This window comes from Nelusetta ayraudi, unplaced genomic scaffold (genome assembly GCF_046127955.1).
Source record: "Nelusetta ayraudi isolate G7.1 ecotype Tasmania unplaced genomic scaffold, CSIRO-AGI_Nayr_v1 ptg000003l, whole genome shotgun sequence".
In the NCBI taxonomy this organism is placed as follows: Eukaryota; Metazoa; Chordata; class Actinopteri; order Tetraodontiformes; family Monacanthidae; genus Nelusetta; species Nelusetta ayraudi.
The window spans coordinates 1,100,920-1,120,868 of NW_027466053.1; the positions used below are offsets into that span (position 1 = coordinate 1,100,920).

The 19,949-nt window shown below is 45.3% G+C and overlaps 2 protein-coding genes across 12 annotated transcripts; both read right to left on the reverse strand.

The window, feature by feature from the left end:
- Positions 1-2,566: 2,566 nt before the first annotated feature.
- On the reverse strand, positions 2,567-4,280 carry snx10b (sorting nexin 10b). Of its 2 annotated transcripts, none has more exons than XM_076027515.1 (6): positions 4,124-4,280; positions 3,818-3,993; positions 3,641-3,741; positions 3,438-3,539; positions 3,037-3,246; positions 2,567-2,838 (listed from the first exon to the last, which is right to left on the reverse strand). In XM_076027515.1, the coding sequence occupies exons 2-6, from the start codon at positions 3,908-3,910 to the stop codon at positions 2,787-2,789; spliced, it is 558 nt and encodes a 185-aa protein (XP_075883630.1). In that variant the 5' UTR covers positions 3,911-3,993; positions 4,124-4,280; the 3' UTR covers positions 2,567-2,786. The 2 variants fall into 2 exon arrangements, with proteins under 2 accessions (XP_075883630.1, XP_075883640.1); XM_076027525.1 differs by having other exon boundaries at positions 3,818-3,969; positions 4,124-4,239.
- Positions 4,281-4,993: 713 nt separating this feature from the next.
- cbx3b (chromobox homolog 3b) lies at positions 4,994-9,329 on the reverse strand. Of its 10 annotated transcripts, XR_012926770.1 has the most exons (6): positions 9,073-9,329; positions 8,506-8,652; positions 8,163-8,310; positions 7,338-7,480; positions 5,876-6,049; positions 4,994-5,827 (listed from the first exon to the last, which is right to left on the reverse strand). XR_012926770.1 is itself a non-coding variant. In XM_076027585.1 (5 exons), exons 1-4 carry the CDS (start codon positions 8,643-8,645, stop codon positions 5,929-5,931), a joined length of 552 nt encoding a protein of 183 aa, XP_075883700.1. In that variant the 5' UTR covers positions 8,646-8,844; the 3' UTR covers positions 4,994-5,827; positions 5,902-5,928. The 10 variants fall into 10 exon arrangements, 5 of the variants coding, with proteins under 5 accessions (XP_075883700.1, XP_075883691.1, XP_075883677.1 ...); XR_012926769.1 differs by lacking the exon at positions 9,073-9,329 and having other exon boundaries at positions 8,506-8,844; XR_012926772.1 differs by lacking the exon at positions 9,073-9,329 and having other exon boundaries at positions 5,872-6,049; positions 8,506-8,844.
- Positions 9,330-19,949: the final 10,620 nt, after the last annotated feature.

Sequence of the window (19,949 nt, forward strand, 5' to 3'; positions counted from 1 at the left end):
TTCGGCAGGCGACACACATCTGTATCACAACCGCAGCTTTTTGATGGTGTCGTCTGCTCTCTCAGCTATCTATCTAGCAGCACTGCAGCTGTGCCTTCCTGATATTGACTCATTCCGGGTCCCCGCTGCCTTGCAGGCACCGAGATTTAATATCTCGAGTGGTGCCGAACTCCTATTGCTACTAATGGATTCTGTATAATGCGGCCCTTAAAATGCATGAGCAGCCTCTGATTTATCTGTAATTAGCCTTCGCTGGAGCATATCTCCCCACACTGCTCACACTCCTTTTCTTTTTTTGGGCTCTGTTCAGTAAACAAACCCTGATTGGGATTTTTAAAATGATGCGTTTGCGACTATTTGGTTCCATCCAAAACATAAAATTGTGGATTTTTTTCCCCCTCCTGCGCTTGCGTTTTTTTTGTTTTGTTTTGTTTTTTGCGGATCTGTGTTAACGACACAACAGAGGGAATAGTAAGTCAAGCATGAAATCACACACACGAGGCTCGATCTGTTTCAGCTGACTTGGTCAGAAACAGGACGTCTCCCAAATGAGTCATCTCCTCTTTCTAATATATCACCGTTTTATGTGTCAAACGGTTTGTGTCAGGTTTTTTTTTTTCTAAAGACTAAAACTGGCTTTTATTATTTAGAGAAATCATTCAAGGAAAGAACTTGATTTCCTGCAGTACTTTTCTGTCTGATTGTGGTTGAATCCAGCTAAAGCCACTCTGCTGGGAAAATAAAACATGTTATTTCTCTGCTCTGCGACTCCATTTGACCTCTTTGGGGTCACGCTACGTGAAACAGGGAGCTGTTAGCCAATCGATCTGATGGGTTTAAATGTGTCAGTGTTGTCATGGCATTAGAGCTGCGCTGACAGGGCCTATAGGCTACAATGGCTCAAGGTTAACAGCCAGCGGAGCAGAGTCACACACCATTAAAAGAAGACGGGAGACTCGCTGACAGTGTCGCGCCTGTGATTTACTTAAAAAAGAGCGACATACATTATCTTTATGGCTGCTCAAAACCCAACAAAATCAAGCGGCTAACAGATATGTGACATAATGTTCAGTTTCAGCGTGTTGGACAAGCTTTTACATTAGCTGCCCCAGGGTTATAAATGTTGCCCGGCCGGGGTCCAAGAAATACGGAGGTCACAACACCACCTTTGTCTTTGTGCTGACCAGAAACCAAAACAACACAAGGTTGAGGTTAGAATGTGTGTTTTGATTTACTGACTTTCATTTATTAGAACAAAACAAAAAAAAAAATTGTAAAAGACCGCTTAGGCTATAGTTTAATATTTGCCCTAAAAAGTCAGCTTTTTAAATTATTTTTCCTAAACCTGAAAGTTTTTATTTTAATTTGTTGAAATGTCATTGCAGCTCCACTCTTGTAGTGCTTTTGTTGGGTTGGGGTTGGTGCGTGTCTGGTGTGGCTATAAAATGGCTGGAAATTTACCGTGGATGGAAAAAGAAAGTTCGTGGCAGGACATATTAAAGAAAAGGTCAGCTCAGGTAATGCTTTTGTTTCAATACATTAACCCTGATACTGGTTACAGTCACTTTGTGAACATTGACCTGCTGTATGAGAAGAAATGTTTGGCTTCCCTCCGTCTGAAATTTCAATCCAGCCCCAGAAACCTACAGCAGTGACCCACATTGCTCATAACTAGAATAGAAGATGCCTTTTTCTGCTGTATTTCCCACAGCATTTACTGGGTTGGTGTGTGTCCGATGAACAAACACATCCTACGGAGAGATTGCACCTCCCCCAATTTGCATACGTGGGCTTTCCAAACTGTCCAGACCGCTCAACTGCTCAGAGCAGAGCAGGTCTGAGGTGACGTCACCACCCTTCTCTCAGTTCTCCTCGACGCGAGTCTTTTTTTGCCCGTCTGCATTTATAACGAGCACCACCGCCTCTGCAGAGAGAGACACGGCGCTGATCTAATTAGCTGTGCAGACGCGCCGGTCTGCCGTCAAGTCTGCTGAGTGGTCATTACCTCTGCATAAGCGCGCTGCCGCTCACTGTGGGAGCATGCATGACGCGCACGCACGCACGCACACACACAGTGTGACTTGCAAGCGACACGCCAAAGCGGGAGAGGCAGGTAGGAAAGGTGACTTGTCAGTGCAGCTGGCGGCTCCGCTCTGCGGGGAGCCGCTCGGCCCGTCTACCCGCTGGCCTCCTCAGACAGGAGCGGCTCCTCTGGGACCCCGCAGGAGCAGCGCCTGACAGGGGGCGCTGCCGCACAACTCTACAGAGACCCTATTACACACCGCACAAGCGCGGCACCGCAGTGGCCCCTGGATGACAGGAGGCTCCACACCTTCTTTTTTCTTTTCTCTTTTTATTAGGACGTGCATGGGGCCACAAAGAGAAACGCTTCAAGGTGTCGTCGCTTTGTTGTATGTGGCAAAAACACACCTTGACGGTGACCGTCAGTCATTATTCATTTCTTTATAAGCTTGTTTTATAGAGGGAGAGCGCCACGGCACCGGGTCTGTCCGTCGGCGAGCGGCAAGAACCCAGAGAAGGACGAGACAACACTGCCATCTACAGGTGAGTTTTGGCAACAACTTTATATCGCTTAAAGGAGAACCAACCGGCAAACAGTGCATCGTTTACAAACGCTTTGTCAAAGTGTGTTTTGAACTGCAAATGTGTGACAAAAGCAGGTGCAGCGTGGCAACGTAACAGGCAGTATCCCACTTCAGTTCCATTCATACATATACATATTTATATATTTTACAGAGACGGTGTAGAAGATGATGGTGACGTCTTCATGCAGAAGAAGGTTTCCAGCTGAGGCTCTCTGGATCTTTACACTCCAGGCTGGAAGAACCAGCGCGAAAGCAAGAAAGCAAAACAACAATATTGCAGAGTTGTAATAATTTTGTGTGAAAGATATTTCCTACGAGCATATTTTTTGGCCCACCGTGCTCTCAGTTGTCAGTGTTTGCACCTTTCCTGCCCTAAGTTGTAATTTTTTTTGGGTGCAGTGGTATTAAAAGACTCGGAAGTCTGACCCACCTGTCTGAGTCGGAGTCACAAGAGGTGTTGACGTCCTTCTGAAGGTCCTCCTCCGAGTGGAACCTTCTGAGGCCGCAGCTGTTCACGGCCTGCTCCACCGAGTAGTGGGTCTTTCCGGCAGCGCAGGCCTGCATCTTGGCCACGCTGAGCTGCGACTGCAGAAACAGGTGCAGGCAGCTGTCAGACAGCAGCAGTGGGTTCTGCACAATCCTGAAGGAGAGACAAAACCCCAAAAGACATCATGAGCGAGTGTCGCAGGAGGATGTCACGTGGCGACTGATGTGACAACAGTCGGCGTCATGGGGCACGGCCTTAAAAAGGAACTGATGATTCACCAGTTTCGTATTGAGTGTGTAGGGAATTTCACGTGTTCGGGAGTTGCCGGGGTTGTTTTTCCTTACCGTAGCAAAAACAACTGGAGGCCTTTCATGCGCTCGCCGATCTGCTGAGCGTTGTTCAGGCTGAAGAAGGGGTTCTTCGGGGGCAGCTTGGGCAGTTGCACCCTGCGAAAGACAAGAAAAAACAATATAAAAAACCCCCACAGTCAACTCAACTATAAACTCAGGGGGGATTCAGTTTACATGCCAAGCAAATGTCTTCTTACATGAGCTGTGAATTGGCCTGCAGCATCTGCCGTAGCCACACAAACTCACTGTACCTCCTCCTGACGCTGGAGATCTTCTTGGTGAAGTGCACGCTGTCGGTCTACAGACAGGAGTGAAAAGTCGTATTACAGGGGTGAGAACAGCAATCTTGCGCATTTTTAACCTTGTTTACTTACGTGCAGGCAGATCTCATAGTCCATGTAGGCGTGCCAGAAGTCGGCCTTCTGTATGCGAGGGTCCCGCACCCAGACGCTGACCGCCTGCTGCATGGATGGAGGTTTTGGGAGACGCACTTAGAGTGAGTGCAGTGCAGTCGCAGGGGAGGAAGCTTTATTGACAGATAGAGGAAGTGCTGAGACACATAAAGAAAGAGGATGAGAAAAAAAATCCCCAAATAAAATATCCTGTAGTGACTTCTGTTTTTTCTTTTCATCAGAGCAAAAAGATATATATATATATATGTATGAAATATTCACACCTACCGGCTTCATAGAATGGTGGGTTTTCCTCCCTGCCTGCGTCGCCTCGCACTCAGCACTGCTCGAGGCTCATGTGATGCCAGCATTTTATTCTCATCTTTACAATCCTGGAGCAAAGGTTACCAAACAGTGTCAGGAGCAAGATAAGCTCCTCCCCGCAGCGCTCACTTCCTGCGAGCAAAACCTACTGACCGCTATAAGCTGCAATCCTTGGCCCAATAAGTCAATATTTACTTTACTGCCAGACGTTACTTAAATGCTCTGACTTGCAGTTTATAATCAAAAAACAGTCGCAGAGTCCAGTGAGCCTTTTCAAAGGTCACATAGTACAGACAGTATCACACCTTTACCTCTTCTTTCAAATTCCACATTCAGTGTAGAGGTGATAAATTATCTAAAACACTCCCGAAAAATCTCTGGGAACAGCAAAGTTAGCCCTCTGTTTGAAGCGTCCCATGAAAAATGCTGCATCTTAGCTTTCAGTTTTGGACCGTCCTCAGGTTTACGAGGGACCAGAACTAACACGGTCTCAGAATGGCCTGCCTGGCAGTGATGTCACCAACCTGGGAGAGTTATGTGACATCATAAAGGGCTGATTTCAAGAAATATAACAATTTCGGAATTCAGTAGGAAACAGTGGCGATGCAAAGCTGGCCTCAAACGAACATGACTTTAGATTGTGATTGAGCAAGTGAAAAAATAAAAAAGTGTATTTTTTTTTTTTAAACAAAAGTCTTTTTTTTAATTCACAGACTTCACAGATCATTGGTCAACAGTTACAGTAACTCAACAGTAACAGTGTTTTAGGAGGTTGAAGGTCCATCATAATGTCCCATTACAGTCATGTGAGATATGTTGCGTCATGATTTTGAGTGTTTGACCTACAGGGACCCGTGAAACAAAAAGCCTCGTATCTAAAGTGCTACATTGATCTGATTAGCCGTCACAGGAACACAACAGTCGTTTTCAACATTTGGTGACTTCAGTAGAAATGCTTTGACATTTTTAGTAATCCAACCAGGATTTTTTTTCTTTTTTTTTTTTTAAAGATAAAAACAAAACAAGATATACAAATATTAGTATCATTTGGTGATTAGCAGCTGGAAAAACATGAGGGGGCACTTTAACTTTTTTTTCCCTAAATATCTAAAATAAACCATATCGGTCAAACAGATATATGGTCAAAGTTGTGGCTACAAACATCAGACAGAATATGACCTCTACCACAACACCTGAAAAACAACCAAACTAAACATTGACCACCTCCAGACAAGACTGCAGGCGGTTCACTTAGTTTACAGTGTTGGAAACACACAAAACAACCAGGGTGCTTATAGCTACACGAACCTGGAGGTTAATATTTGACAGTCAAATACTGAGAGAGAGAACACAGAAAAACACGTTTCCACAGTGATAGGTGTCGTCCCACTTGAGACCTAAGCTGCTACGGGGGGGGTAGTGGGCTTTCAGCGTGGGCCGCCGGCGAACTCCAAGGTTAGTGTTGAGTCTCCATCGCGTCGTCAGGCAAAGACGCGGAGACCTCGGTGAGCACCAGGGGACGCTGCATCCCCGCCGGGGACCTCGCGCCTGCCAGGATGGCAGCACAATTTCACACAGCACTCCTCTAATGTCAGCTGAAGGAGGAGCGGCGGATGGAGGTTAGGCTAAGATTCAGGTGAGCGCCGACAGCTGTTTATCGGTGCGCCGCTGCACACACACACACACACACACACACACACACACACACACACACACACACACACACACACACACACACACACACACACACACACACACACACACACACTTCACTGCTCCTCGTCCCCGCAGTGCCACATCAGCTTCCGCTCGTAGAAGTCGATGACCATCTGGGGACACCTGGCGCTGGCTTCGCGGGCCGGCAGCAGCGACACGTCGTCAGAGTTCTTCCTGCGAGGAGACACGACAGGGAGTCAAAGGCGCGGAAGTGACCTTTAGGGGTAGGTTTTTGAAGCCCCACAGTATTTATCTCTTCATTGAAATGACTCTGAAAACACATAAAATAGCTGGATTTCCTCCATTTTTTCAAACTGACTTACTATTAATGTCATTTCTACAAGTTCGGCGGACCGGATTATGGCCCCCAGGTCGTAGTTTGCCCATGCCTGGGTAGGACCTTTGCTACAGTCTTTTGATGGAGTTATAACATAACAACGGTGCAAATTTTAGCAGTTCACGACCTCAGTGTTGAATTTAACGCTTAAGATTTTATTGATGTCTTTCTTTTCTAGTAATGGCTGAAACATGACCTGGAAAAAAATGTGACTGCGCCACTTCCTTCTTTCATTTTAGATGACACACTTCCAGTTAATAATTAAAGGCAAAGTGAAAAAGATAGACACGTGCGTGTGAGATGCCTTCTACAGCCTTCATTAGGGGCGATGGGCTGTTTTCACGTTGGTCCTGATTTGTGAATGTATATATTCACAGACGCTACAAGCAGCATATGCTAAATAGCATCCGACACAGGAAGTGATAAACACTGCACTTCCTTTGGTCGGTGCGGACAACGGACACTTCGAGAGGTCACGTTCACAATGGAAAGTCGTAAACGTTTTCTTTTTATGGTCACACAGGTGAATTATGGGAAGTTACCTTAGAGCTCTTTACATTTTTTCCTTTCAGGCTTATTTGAATATAACAGGACAATCAAAGTTGTTCTCTAAATTATTATTATTAAAAGCCCTTACCAGGTAGTATTTCCCTTTTTAACTACATAATTGGGAACCTGATATTTTTCCTGATATAAACAAAACTTCCAGTCCAAGCCAGGGCTCATTTCCTCAAATCTAATCGACAGTTTCCAGCTTGACAGGCTGAATGGAAGAGTTGTGTGATCAGTTCCCCACCTGAGCATTTTGTCAGCTCTTCGCTAATCTGTACAGCCTGAAGTCAATGATTAGTGTTGTGTAACTGTAAACACGCTGCAGTGCCTGTCATGACACTACATGTTTGAAAAAAACAAACAAAACAGATAGCAGTGCGCACTCTCGAAGGCCCAACTAATCAATTTCATTTTCTGACTATACGTTTGCAGCAACGCACCTGTGAACCTTCCTGACCTTATACGACTCATGGTGATTAGCATGTTACAACTCCAAATGTAAATAAACAAGTGGGATTTTTCGACGCCAAGCCACGCCCCCCAGTCAGGCACAAAGCCCCAGGAGGAAGTTACCATTTGACGAGGAACATGAGCTCCCCGTGTTTGTCTGTGGAGCCGATGATGCAGTCGAGTTCCAGATAAGCGCAGAGGTCAGCGGGGGCGTTGCCCTGCTCATCATGTGACAGCAGGTCGACTCTGTCGCTCTGCTGCTGCGACTGTAAAACAGAGAGACGGGGGAACGCCGTCACAAAAGGAACAACCGTCGGTTTCAACACATTGCTTCTGTTTTCCTCTTTTTTTCTTTTTTTTTTAAAGATAGCCGGCTGTTGTGAAACAGAAGATTCTCAGCAGTTCACTTTTCACTTTCGAGGGCACCCTTGAACCTCCTTCAAAAACTCCGCAATTCTGCAAACATGCTCACATGATTTCAAGAGTTCTGATGCCAATTACAAGAAATACATTACTGTCCATATTTTGCTTGGGACTCATCATAAATGATTCAGCAATATGGATTATTGTGAATGTCCACCAAAAAACATTACATGCACAAAGGGGGACGCAAACGTAGGTATTTAGGATTATTTGATTAGCGGCGATTAGCATGTAAAAAATATTAAAAACCTATCAATGTTTTTCAGCAGTATTGTATTAGACTACCTGTGCTGAACAAAGATGAATATACTGTGGCTGGTGATTTATTTATTTTTTAAAACAAGTTTCTTGCCTGACATGTGTGTATATATATAAACAGAAGTTTTCCTACTACCTTTTTTTTTTTTAGTAGGAAAACTTCTGAAGGAATGATAAATATGTAGGGCTGAGGAGGTGCTGCTGCTTATAGCACAAAACACTTGGAAGGATGTAGACGTTCCACCGCTCATTCCTTCCTGCACTCACAATTTCCGTCTCCTGCTCTGCCATCTCCTCTTTGGGAACCAGTTCCTGTTCCTCCTCTGTGTCCTGGGAGAAGTGCGTGTTCCTCAGGAACTCCTCGATGAGCTCGGGACAGTCCAGGTTGTCCTCGGGCTCCCATGTATTGTCTGCACTATAGTAACAATAGGTATTTGTTATGAGAGTTATAAGAGTATAAAAAAAAAGGGGTGGGGGGGGGGGGGGGGGGTCTTTGGCCCTGGCGATAGAGCTGCTCTGCTCCAGAGTTGGTCCTATCGCTGGGGCTCAGTCCCTAAATAGAGGTGAGCACAGGAACAGACAGACAATCCCCGAGACTTGCAGCACTCACTCGGTGAAGCCCTTCCACTTGAGGAAGTACTCCACCCGGCCGTTGAAGACCCTGCGGCGGATGATCTTCTCCACCACGAACTCCTGGACGACCGCGGGCTCCTCGGTCTTCCGCTGCTTGGCCGTCTGCTTCTTCCTCATCCTGCAGCTGCAGCCACCAGCGCGCACGCACGCACGCGCGCGCGCACACACACACACACACACACACACACACACACACACACACGATAAGCGATCACACGGCGATCTCGTAGTCGCCAGCAGCGGGCAGGAAAAACTAGCGTCTCGTGCCCCCTGTTGCTGGGGGAAAATAAACGGCCAAGTGGCGGGTAGCGCGTGCGTGCCCTTCACCACGCACGCACGCACGCACGCAGCCAAAGGATCCGTGCACCGCTCATGACGGCGCTGCTCCACCTGCCGTCGACAGTCGATACGCGGCACGTTTGTTTTTGTGAGGTGGCGGAGGAAGGTTCTCGATAAAGGGACGCGCGAACGCGACAAGAAGACATGAAAGGACTACGTGATGCACACAGAACAATCAGTACGCACGTACGTTACGTACACGTACCCTGGCCCGGTGTTTGTTTACACTCGGCGGACAAGTCTGCTGTTGCTGCTCCGCTCGGTAGCTGGGGAGGAATCCGCACGGAGGGACCGAGACACCGCTACTGCTCCTGCTCCTGCTGTTGTCGTCGTCGCGGGGCCCTCGCGGACGCCTCCCTAGACCCTTGTTTTACACGCGCCGGGCAACTTTTCTTGAATGAGTTGCAGTCAAAGATGGCCGTGTGTGTGGATGCTCGGAGGAAGTGGTTGCCAAGGGAAAAGGTCATGCCAGGAAAGAGCAGGAGGAGACGACGGGGACGCGCACGTCGCCCGCCAATCAGGGAGCAGTCCGCTCGTCCCTGTCTCCGCCCCTCTCCAGCCCCGCCCCCACCCGCCTCTACCCGCCTACCCGCTCCGCCTGCCCTGCCACCCTACGGCCGTTTGAGGAACATGGGAGCGAGTGTGTGCACGGTACTATAGAAACACGGGAGCCGTGTTTACGTTTGTGTGTTTTCTTCTGTTGGGGTTGATAAAAACATCTAAAACACCTTTCTAAATCCAAAAACTTCTTATTGTTACATTTTGTAATTGCAGCGTTTTTAGTGTTTACACTCAGAGTACAGGAAGAAATTTAGACAAAAAGCATTGCAAATTGTCAAAGAAGCTAAATTTAATTTACCATATTTACAAAAAAAAATGCATCTAGGCTAATAATTTACACATATGAAAATAAAAGCTTAAAGAGCAGCTTATTGCAGAAAATAATACTTTGCAACTCACCATTGTGAGTTGCAGACCATCAGAGATTTTTTTTTTTTTTGATGTGGTCACATTTCCTAATGCACTAAAAAGGCCAATTAGGCAAATTTTTTGTAACTCAGAAATTATGATATTATAAAATCTGTGACTCCATCCATATTATGATAAATATTAAATTGATGAACTCTCACTTTTAAATTAATTAAATTAAAGTAATATGAATGTCTTAGGATCATAATATTTTTGCATTTTATTTTCACCTGAATTTGAGGAGAGAATGATCTGTGTAATAATAATAATAATAATAATAATAATAATAATAATAATAATAATAATAATAAGTAAATTTGTTTTTAAATTTCCAATTTATTTTTTACAATGGATCTTGTGCTTTTTTCTTGCAGCCTTTTTGAAGAGGGTACATCCTCACTCCAGGACCTCCTCAGCAGCACTGAACAGCCCTGAGAAAAGCAGCCTTCGGTGGGGTTGATTGGCAGCTCCCTTCCAGCCAATAGGGAACTTCTAAATTCAGTGATTGGCTGAGTGAGGATCCCAAACCAAGCCTTCCCACAATACTTTGCCAAGTTTTTCATCCGTCCATTGCCAGTTCCTTCTCATTGATTATGAACACAGCCAATAGAGGGCGCCTTCGGCTCGTACGGTAATGGGTTTGGTTTCAGTGCACCTCTGCAAATGAGAATGGATTTATGCAGGCAAGTCGCTGGCGCTGCAAACTATAAGAACAAAAGGTGGATCCACAGCAGAGCTTCTCTCTGACGCTCTGCTGTTCCTGGAACACTTTCATCCCCAACACAGTCTTATGCAACCCATGGTACATTTGCTCTTGTGTTATGCATGTTACTGCTGCACTACCACAGAAATGCAACACGGCACTGGGGCTTCCTGCGCTGAAAGCAGCACATGTCGCAGCTGAGAATCAATGCAATAGTTTAATTTCCAACAGTAAAACAGGAGAAGGTAGCCTCCAGGGACATGATTAAAAGTGTTCCTGGGAAAACGCTCTGCTAGCTGCTGCATGGAAGATGAATGTGGGATGCATCGTTCCAGGAAAAGCCTATTGATCACAGTCTCAGAGGGGCTAGGACACAGTTTTAATGCAGGCTGCAGGTCAATGCACACATGAGGTCCACTCAAGCAGAGAAAGCTAACATGGAGACTTCTGGTCGCCAGGAACTGATTCAAGTCTCTACTGACAGAGCCAAGGTGGGAACTTTGCTCCTGTAATCAATCACTGCCGCTGTTCTGAGGAAGTTTTCAACAACTCCACGCTGGTTCCTTCCTGTTCCCTCTGCAGCACTCCCTAAAGAAGATCTCTGTCCACACCAAGTCATTAGAGAAACTTTCTGCCCGTGTCCCCTGCACTTCATTTATCCCCAATCACTTTGTTTTCGTTCAACCGGATGAGAAGAGTTAAATCGTAAAATTAACATTTCTACAAATTACCAGCTTGTCCTGGCTAATTTAGGGGTCTGAATGTTATTATTATTATTATTATTTTTAACAGTTATAACTAATTGATGTTAGCAATGTTTGGGTTGCCAGATTTTAAAATCCTTGTGTGTTTATTGTTTATTGGGACACCAGGCCAACAGATTGAAATGTTGGTAGATTTAACATAGTTAGGGTTACAGTTAAAATACAAGGTGGAATATTCTAGTGAAGGTGTACCACTCCCATCAGTAAACAAACAAAATAGGTGTGAGGCCTGAGTAGGTTACACAATCACTCAAAAACCCTAGAATAATGACATTTAATGACAATCGCTAGAATTGAGATTCTAAAACGAAAAAAAAAAGAATATGAGTGTGAGGTGATGGCATCATTAGTAACTGGCAACCTGTAAAAACCCGTTTCGGCAAGTGCTGCCATTGTTTTCACACTTTTCACACCAGAACTATAAACCACTGGCACGTCCTGGTTGCCATGAGCAGAATGTATGTGCTCCTCATGAGTTAAAGCAGAGACCAAGGTAAGACATGTGTTGGTTATCTGCTGTACGTCCTGCTGTTGCCCCCTGACCCCTTCCTGTCAGCTCTTTTTGGGTTTACTGCTAGTAGCCATAGTAACTGTGCAGCTAATAGGGCTGAGCTGTCACTGCACGCACGGGAATGTCAGTAATGCATGCAGTGAGGTCCTCCCTGGATTTACTGCTCCGCTACAGTACGAATCACTTTGGGGTTATCCTAACTGACCCCCTGACTTGGAAGTATCTCAGCTTTTGCCGCGACGGAAAGCACAATTCAGCTCTGAACCAGGGAACCACAAAAGCCTGCATGTTCACAAAGGTGATTTGTGAATTTTTATCTTTTTGTGGCTCAAACCTACCAAGATGAGAATCGACAAACTTGAGAAAGTGGAAATGAATCCATTGCTGTGCTGTGTGCTCTCCCGCTATGCCACTCTTTTGCTATATTCTCAAGCCTCCCAGCATGAAAACTGACAGAATCATCTGCTTTCAACTACTGCGCCGCTGTAAAAACAATTAAATGACAGCCCGGACTTGTAGGAGTTAGACTTTAAGGAGATTTTACATTTGACATGCGTGGTTATAAATCACACTTTATGTTTCGCATGTGAATGTAAGCCGCATGACTAGACATCATCCACCGACGACTGATTTGTGGCTTGTGTTTGTGCCTCAAACCCAACCTGAGTTTGCCCAGGGAGCTCAAAATGAAATACAGATGTTGATGAAATGACACGCTCCGGCGCAGTGCGGGAAAAGAAATATCGCCGTCATTGTGCCGTCGTTCCCTAAATCTGCTGGGCTCCCCCACCCCGCCACCTCCTCCGAACTCCACCTTTCGGACCGGCGCATTCCAGGGGCCCACTGTGAATGCAGCCCTCTGGTAGGCAGGACTCGTGAACCATCCTGTCGGGGCAGAAGCGAGTCCAGATGGCTGGACCCTGCTGTGAGTAGCTGTGGACGGAGTGAGTAGTGGTCTGTGAGGCTGACTTGGCCCCTTTTCACTGGCGCGGGGGCCCCTGTGGTGTTTCCCCTCAGCGTCGCTCTGAGGCAATCTCCAGTTACGGCTGAACGAGGACGCTCACGCTGGTCAACTTCTTCTCACTGAGTCTCGCTGTGCCTCGGACACCATCGATACTGTGTTGGTGAAAGCGCAGTATTGATGGCTGCTGAGGACAAACGACTGATCTACACAGACTCTCATTGGCTGATTGATCGAGTGCTTTTCTGTAATGATTATTTAGGAGGACACACACACAGAAGTGTCAGATGTTTACTGTCACTAAGTGGACTGATAAGGACGCGATCCGATGGTGATCCGATGGTGATCCCAGGTTTTTGCGTGATTGCAGCAACGTCAGACAATGAGGTGTCTTTTCATTAGTAATATTGGAAAATAGGGCAGGAATGGGGACCACCTGGATTTGCTGGCAGGAGTCTGTCTCCTGTTTCGGAACACTTAAAGTGGCCCCAGATACATGGCCGTGTGTTATTCAATCCCTCGTACAGGACGGGAAGGCTCAAGGGGGGTAGTTACCGCTGTGATTTGTGTCAAAAGAGTTAGTGGGGAGTGAATACAAGCAGGAATGTATCCCGGTTGTATTCGTGTCACCGGAGGGTTTGTTGAGAAAATTGGGGAGATTGACTTTCAAACCACAACTGTTCACATTCACATTGCCCAGGTTCTTCAGTGAAGGCTGAGTGGTTCAGCCTCTTTTTAGTAAAGCAGTTCACTTTTTTTTTTTTTTTTTTAATCCTGCAGGCCAACTCTCAAGAGGTGGAAGTGCTGTGGGTTAAATATTACAGCAACTCCCTGTTCAGCGTAGTGAAACCTCCCTGAAATCAGAGAAATGTTGGTTTGGGATTTGTCGTCATGAAGTGGTCTGACCACAATGATAAAGCTCAGCAAGTAAAAAACTGACAATGGGAAAGTAATAGGACAGTGTATTTTCCATGAAGGAGCTATGCAGGCAATATTCATCTTATTAGACTTTTGGGGAAATACACATTTGACCACATACCGAAGTAGAGTTGGCTTTAAACTGCGAGTAAAACGTGTTCTCCCTTGTCGTCTGTTGTTTAAATGTGGTTCTCCTGCTGGTTCTCTCTGTTATCTCAGTGGAGGGATAAGTGATTGAACAGGGTCAGTGCTCAGTACACTGGTGCACATGCAGCCCCTTTAAACAATTAACAACACTATACATGTAATGTGAACATGATGATGATGAAGATAATAAGGAGTCTTATAATTGTTGGGAATATTTCTAAAAAAAATGATTTACATTGGAATAGTATTGCATCATAACAAATGTGCAAGCCGCAGTTTTCCTGTTGTGTTTGTGTTGAATTGTCTGATCTTAGTCTGGTTTTAACTGCTAGATTGGTTTGATCGTTTCAGTTCTTTTTATTAGAAACGAGAGTACAGTTCTCGAGTAAACTGACGGAAACTGGGGGGGGGAATCAAAATCTTGTAATTTTGTATCTTTTTATGCTGTTTGTAGTAGCAGCAAAAGTTTCCAAGACCAGTAAAAACATACACATTGTGTAATTTGTGCTGCAGCAGAACTAGAATGAATGACTGAATGTCCATTGTCATTAAGATATTGTTTTTTACCTCAACAGCAGATTTTGGTCGGTACAGTTTTGAATTGCTGGCTCTCTCGATGGCTTGAACATAGAGGTGGACTGGAGAATTTCCTCTACTAGTTAGCCAACCAAGTGGCTCGTTCGTGGGGATAAACAGGTGGGGACTTTTTGTCCCTGTGCCTCTTGGCTGGGGGTTTCCGCTCCACAACACGGAGCCCATCGGATCTTGTAACAGCGTGATTGACGGCTGAATGGCACCAATGACAATTGACTCCCATTCCCCCAAAGGCCAATGTGGCATTGAGAGAATGGCCAAGAGTTGATGGGAGACAGCTCGCCTTTGAACCCAGAGGGACTACCCCCACCTTCCTGTTCTTCTCTTTCTCTCCCACTCCCCCTGTTTGCCATTCTCCAGACTTTTCTTTGAGTGTTTTGGAGCCCGGACGTTAGAGCGAGGGAAAAATGTGGGCAGGGCAAACAGAGTCTTTTCACAGTGACATGGAGGAAATGTGTCAGTCAGCGTTAAAATCTGATTTTACTTTCAGTAAATGTAATTCCACAATATTGACCACAACAAAGATTATGGTTTACCGAGAAGTGCTACTGGACAGAGCACTTACATTTTCCAAAATCCTAGTAAAATTTCTGAAAAGAAGTTAATCACAACAAAGTTATTCTGTTTAGAACTTGGAATAGAAAGAACAGGCCAGGCTGTGTCCAACAGAACCAATAGTTCAAGTGTCCCAATGTGGTTTCTTTGACACTATATCTAGTTTCAAGTTTCAGGTTTTATTTGTCACATGCATGAAAGCACAAGTACAGCAGCAGTGAATCTATCTACTGACAGGGTGGTCCTCCATGGTTTCCAAAGAGGTGGGACTTTTCCCCTCTATTGGACTGGATCTGTAAGAGAAGGTTCTAAAAGGCAAAGCTTAACGGCTGCTCTAGATGACTGTGTGTAGCGTATTGACGATACAGTTTTCACAATCTCATTTAACTTGTATAGAGTTGTATATATTTATGGCTAATAGCATATTTTGTCATATGCTTATTTTTAAATCTATAAAATGTGCTTGTGATCTTTTGAGAAGTATCATATTAACGAAACACATCTGAATCTGGACTGTCACTATGCGCAGGCTTCTTTATGTCATCCTTGTGTGAATCGGTGGGTTTTGAACAACGGACTCACAGCGACAGCCAGTTGGCAGACAGCTAAAGAGTCTCAGAGCGTCACCACGACCTCAGAAAACCCGCCTGCCACTGCCCAGCTGCCGAGTGTCTCCACTCATCAATGGCAGCTCCGCAAACCACCGAATCCAGTCTGTTGACCTCTCGCTCCTTCTGCTCTCACCGCTGTACACTTTGAACTTTGCATTTGCTTCACGTCCAATCAGGTTTAAACTGCTCAAAACCCACAGTTCCACTCTCAGTGCATGCAGGTTGCAGCGTCCGCTCAGCTCGGGTGTGGGGAGCCAGGCCTCTCCCTCTAACACGCAATGTTTCTCTTTCGGGTCGTGGCGGTCTGAAGCTTTTCGTACTCGGCCAAAGGTACTATGACCGTGACTCGCTGCGGCCTGGCGTAGCAGCTCAGTGGAGGCTAAGTATTCCGTGTGAAGGCTTCAGTGTGAGGCCAACACATGGTGGGAAGAAGGAGCTCTTGACTAGCGCCATGCCGCCATCTGGAAAATAACAGCTTTAAGCAGGCCCTGCCAGCAATTACCCCTGCAGACTCCCAACAAAGACACGGAATGTACTGCGGTTGAAATGTGTGATAATTAATGAAGACAGGCCAGAGAAACTATTCCAGAGAGCCAGCAGTTTAGAATTGCTGGTTTTGTTTTTGGGGAGAGAGACGAGAGAAAAGATGACAGCGGTTGCTCTCTGTGTTTGTTCATGCGTTCACTCATTTAGGTGATATCTTAATATAGAGTTTGTGCTAAAGTCACGACATCTCAGTCAATTGGGGAAATAACCAGCTTTGTATAAAATTCAACAAAAACCTCAGTGTGGTATTGAAGAAACAGCTTTTCAGGAACCCTCTGCTGGAATACTTGAAAAAATTGTCAAAGTTTTGAGGAAAGTGCTAAACCTAAGAAATGGTGACACACTTTTACTGGGGAAAAAGTCCGAAATGTGATATTTTTTGCACTTTGACGGCCAGTTTCTCCAAACATCTTAACTCTTTACCCCTGGGGAGAGGAGGGGAACTTGAGGAAAGCTTTAAGGTTTACATAAACTAATGGAAAGACAGCCTTTTCATGATAAGATCAAGATGCTGCCGCTGATGATTTGGCAACCCTACGTGACGGGAATAAATCTTTTGCTTGTGAACTTTTGTCCACTTGAGGTTTTGTTTTGCAACATTTTGTAAACTTTGCTCAAAGGCGGCCCACAAATTTTCAGTGACAAGCGCGGCAGAAATGCCTCTGAAATGAAATCTCCTCCCGTTTTCTCTCTGCACAAATTGTTTTCTTAGCGACATTTCTCGTGGTGTTAGATGGAGCCCTCAAGATTATAGAGATTTTGCCATTCGTCGGCTAAATGCTTGTCTGAGTGTTTGAGGGACAGGGTGGGGTTGTGAACAGGATTTGTCTTTTGTGGTTGGACAGCAAAAACCGGTGTGTTTTGTTTTTTTTCTCCTAAATTTTCAAACTGGCCCTTTAATAGTTGTGGAACTGTGAAAGGAAAAAAAAAAACAGAGACATGACGCGTTAATCTCACATCTGAGGAGCACATCTCCGATCAAAACCACCGCTGCTCCAAGAGCAAGAACAGCCACTCTTAACTGGGCGGTTTCACACATGAAATAGTCGCGCGTTGTGAAAATGACTCTGCGTATCTGCTCCGTGAGACTCTGAAATCGTCAGAAAGCCACGAGCAGTCCCTCGTTCCGTTTGAACCTGAACCCGAGACGTGACTCGAGCCGGCGCTGATTTACAACGTCCATCCACCATCTGTCCTTTTAAATTAGGATCCTATCATTGGCTAATCTGGAAACTGTTAGTCAGTGAGTCCTGGAAATAAATTGTTTTCAGCTGAAAGTAAAAGAAAAAAAGAAAAGGAGTTTGGAACAAGTGCCAAAGCCCCCCGGGTGAAATGCCATGTTTGGGCTGATACGCAGGAAACAGGCTCTTACCAGCCAGGAAATGAAGTGGCTAGCGCAGGCCGGGCTTATGTTTCCCCTCCTGCGTTCAAACGGACCTTTTTAGTGCGGAGACACCGGGGCTCCAGCTTTTGTTCACACGCAGCCAATGGTAAACAGTGCAGCGAGGCTTTTAAAGGCCTTTAAGTGCTTGTGATGGCTGAGCGCTGCGTTGCCACGAGGTCTTGAGTTTCTCAGACCTCCACAAATCAACCCCGTGCCCCCGCCGCTACCCCACCCCCACCATCTGACCGAAGGGGCGGGGGGAGCAGAGTGGGGGTGCAGTCGGCGGTCACGGTGGAAAAGACCCCGGACTAATTTATGAGGGAGCGAGGGAAGCCACTTTGAACAGACATTGAAATCCCAAATTCCTGCAACGTTTTAGATTCCTAGCAATAACTTTGGCAGAGCCAACACTTAAGACATAATAATAATAATAATAATAGATTTTATTTGTAATGCACTTTACATTTGTGGTCAAATCTCAAAAATGCTCAAGAATCTAAGAATCTAGACGTTGGCATTTCTGATTTTTTCAACCTGCTCAAGGAGTTCTTAGATTCTTGAACATTTTATTTAATCTGTCTTTAAGAATTCAAGCCTGTTTAGGACATCTGCAGATCTTTTATAACTCTGTTTACGAAGTCTGCAAAAACCTTAAATATTTGAATATTTTATATCTTTATGCCTTGAAGCCAACGATCAAACTTATGCCAAACTTATAACAAATCACTTATGAGAAGTCAAAGAATAACAACAACCATGAGCTGAGAGATCTGTTTGTATAAGGGGAATAGGAAGCAGCCAGTGGCCGAGGGCTCTAATTGGACATGAGCCTGGACTGTGTGTTTTTGATGGGGGGTCGACTGAATGAGACCTCCAGCCTCCACCGTGTGACTGACGGTCTGCAGCACGACTTCTGGATGACAAGTGAAGCACAACAGCTTCCACCTGAATGAGCTTCTTGCAAAATGCAAGTCTGTTCATCTGCAGGCCTTTTTTCAGCCTCTGCTGCTCCAACTTTGCACATGTGCTAAACATCAGCTTTGAAGCGCTGGGGGAGCTGCGAAAACTGAATTCATCACATTTTTTGTCTGTTTGGCTGTGATTGAATATGGACCCATTTTACCATTAGAAATTCACACTTGGAGCCCAGTTCTGCTCATTTTGGGACAAAATTAAATGGCCACTTAAATTGTGAAGAAATTTATGAGAGTTTTGAAACACTTTGCTGCAAGAGGAAAACTCTGTGTTTAAAACCAGTGATACTTATTCTCTTGGGGACTGCGGATATTTTCAAAGTAACAACATGCAGGAATCCATCCACTCGGAGGTTGCTGTAGCTACTTCCCTCTCTGACCACAACAGCCTTCACTGTATAATGGTGCTACAGTGGAGTGCTGACAAAATACAGATTGTTACTGTAGTCCTGCTGAAGAGAAGATGACAGGTGACGGCGGCTCGTGCAGACAGAGATTTCCTGTTTGCCTTTGCACATTTGAAGCTCATAGCTGGCCGGATGCCCGCGCAAAAACCCACCGCTGCTGCTGCTGCTGCTGCTGCTGCTGCTGCTGCTGCTGCTGCTGCTGCCGCTGCTGCTGCTGCTCTCTCCGATGTGGAGGGCCCACCTCAGCGCCAAGGCCGCACTGGGGAAGTTATTCATGCCACGAGCTCTCGGCTCGGTGCGAGTTTGAAGTCAGTATAAACAGTTGCAGCGGAGGCGAGTGCGTACGTGAGTCGGGGAGGGACGAGGACAGGGAGACTCGCAGCCTGGTGTGTTTGTGTGCAAGGTTTATGGCTTCACTCAAAGAGGACCGACCGCCATTCCAGAACGGGGGAAGGAGCCAAGGTGCCGTGATTGTGGCGCTTTGAGGGACCAGATCAAATCAGTCCAGATACAAACGTTGCAGCTGTGGTTTGAATGTACACTACCGGTCAAAAGTTTGGACACACCTTCTCAAGCAATTCTTTTTTTTTTTTTTATCTTTACAGCTCAATTATGTATATGCAAGATATATGAAGTACATTATATGTATATTTATATAATGTACTTTGTATGAAAGATGGAAGAATGAAGAATTTAAATAGAAAACGTTTGAATTGTTTTGCACTTTTATTGCATTTTTGTATTTTTTTTAATTATTTAAAATTTTGAATTCCATGTGTGTTCATACGTAGTTTTGATGCCCTCAGTGAGAAACTGCAATGTCAATAATCATGAGGATGAAAGAAAAGACATTCAATTCATAGGTTGTGGCCAAACTTCTGACTGTAACTTGTAGCTTATAAAGGTGGCATATGGTTTATGGTTAAATAATGTGTTTTTGACAATAAGCATTCAGAAAAGTAAAAATCTTTGCACTTGTTCCACAATTTATCGATTTCTTGTGCAAACTCTGAAAGAAAAGAAAGCTGTGCCCCCAAA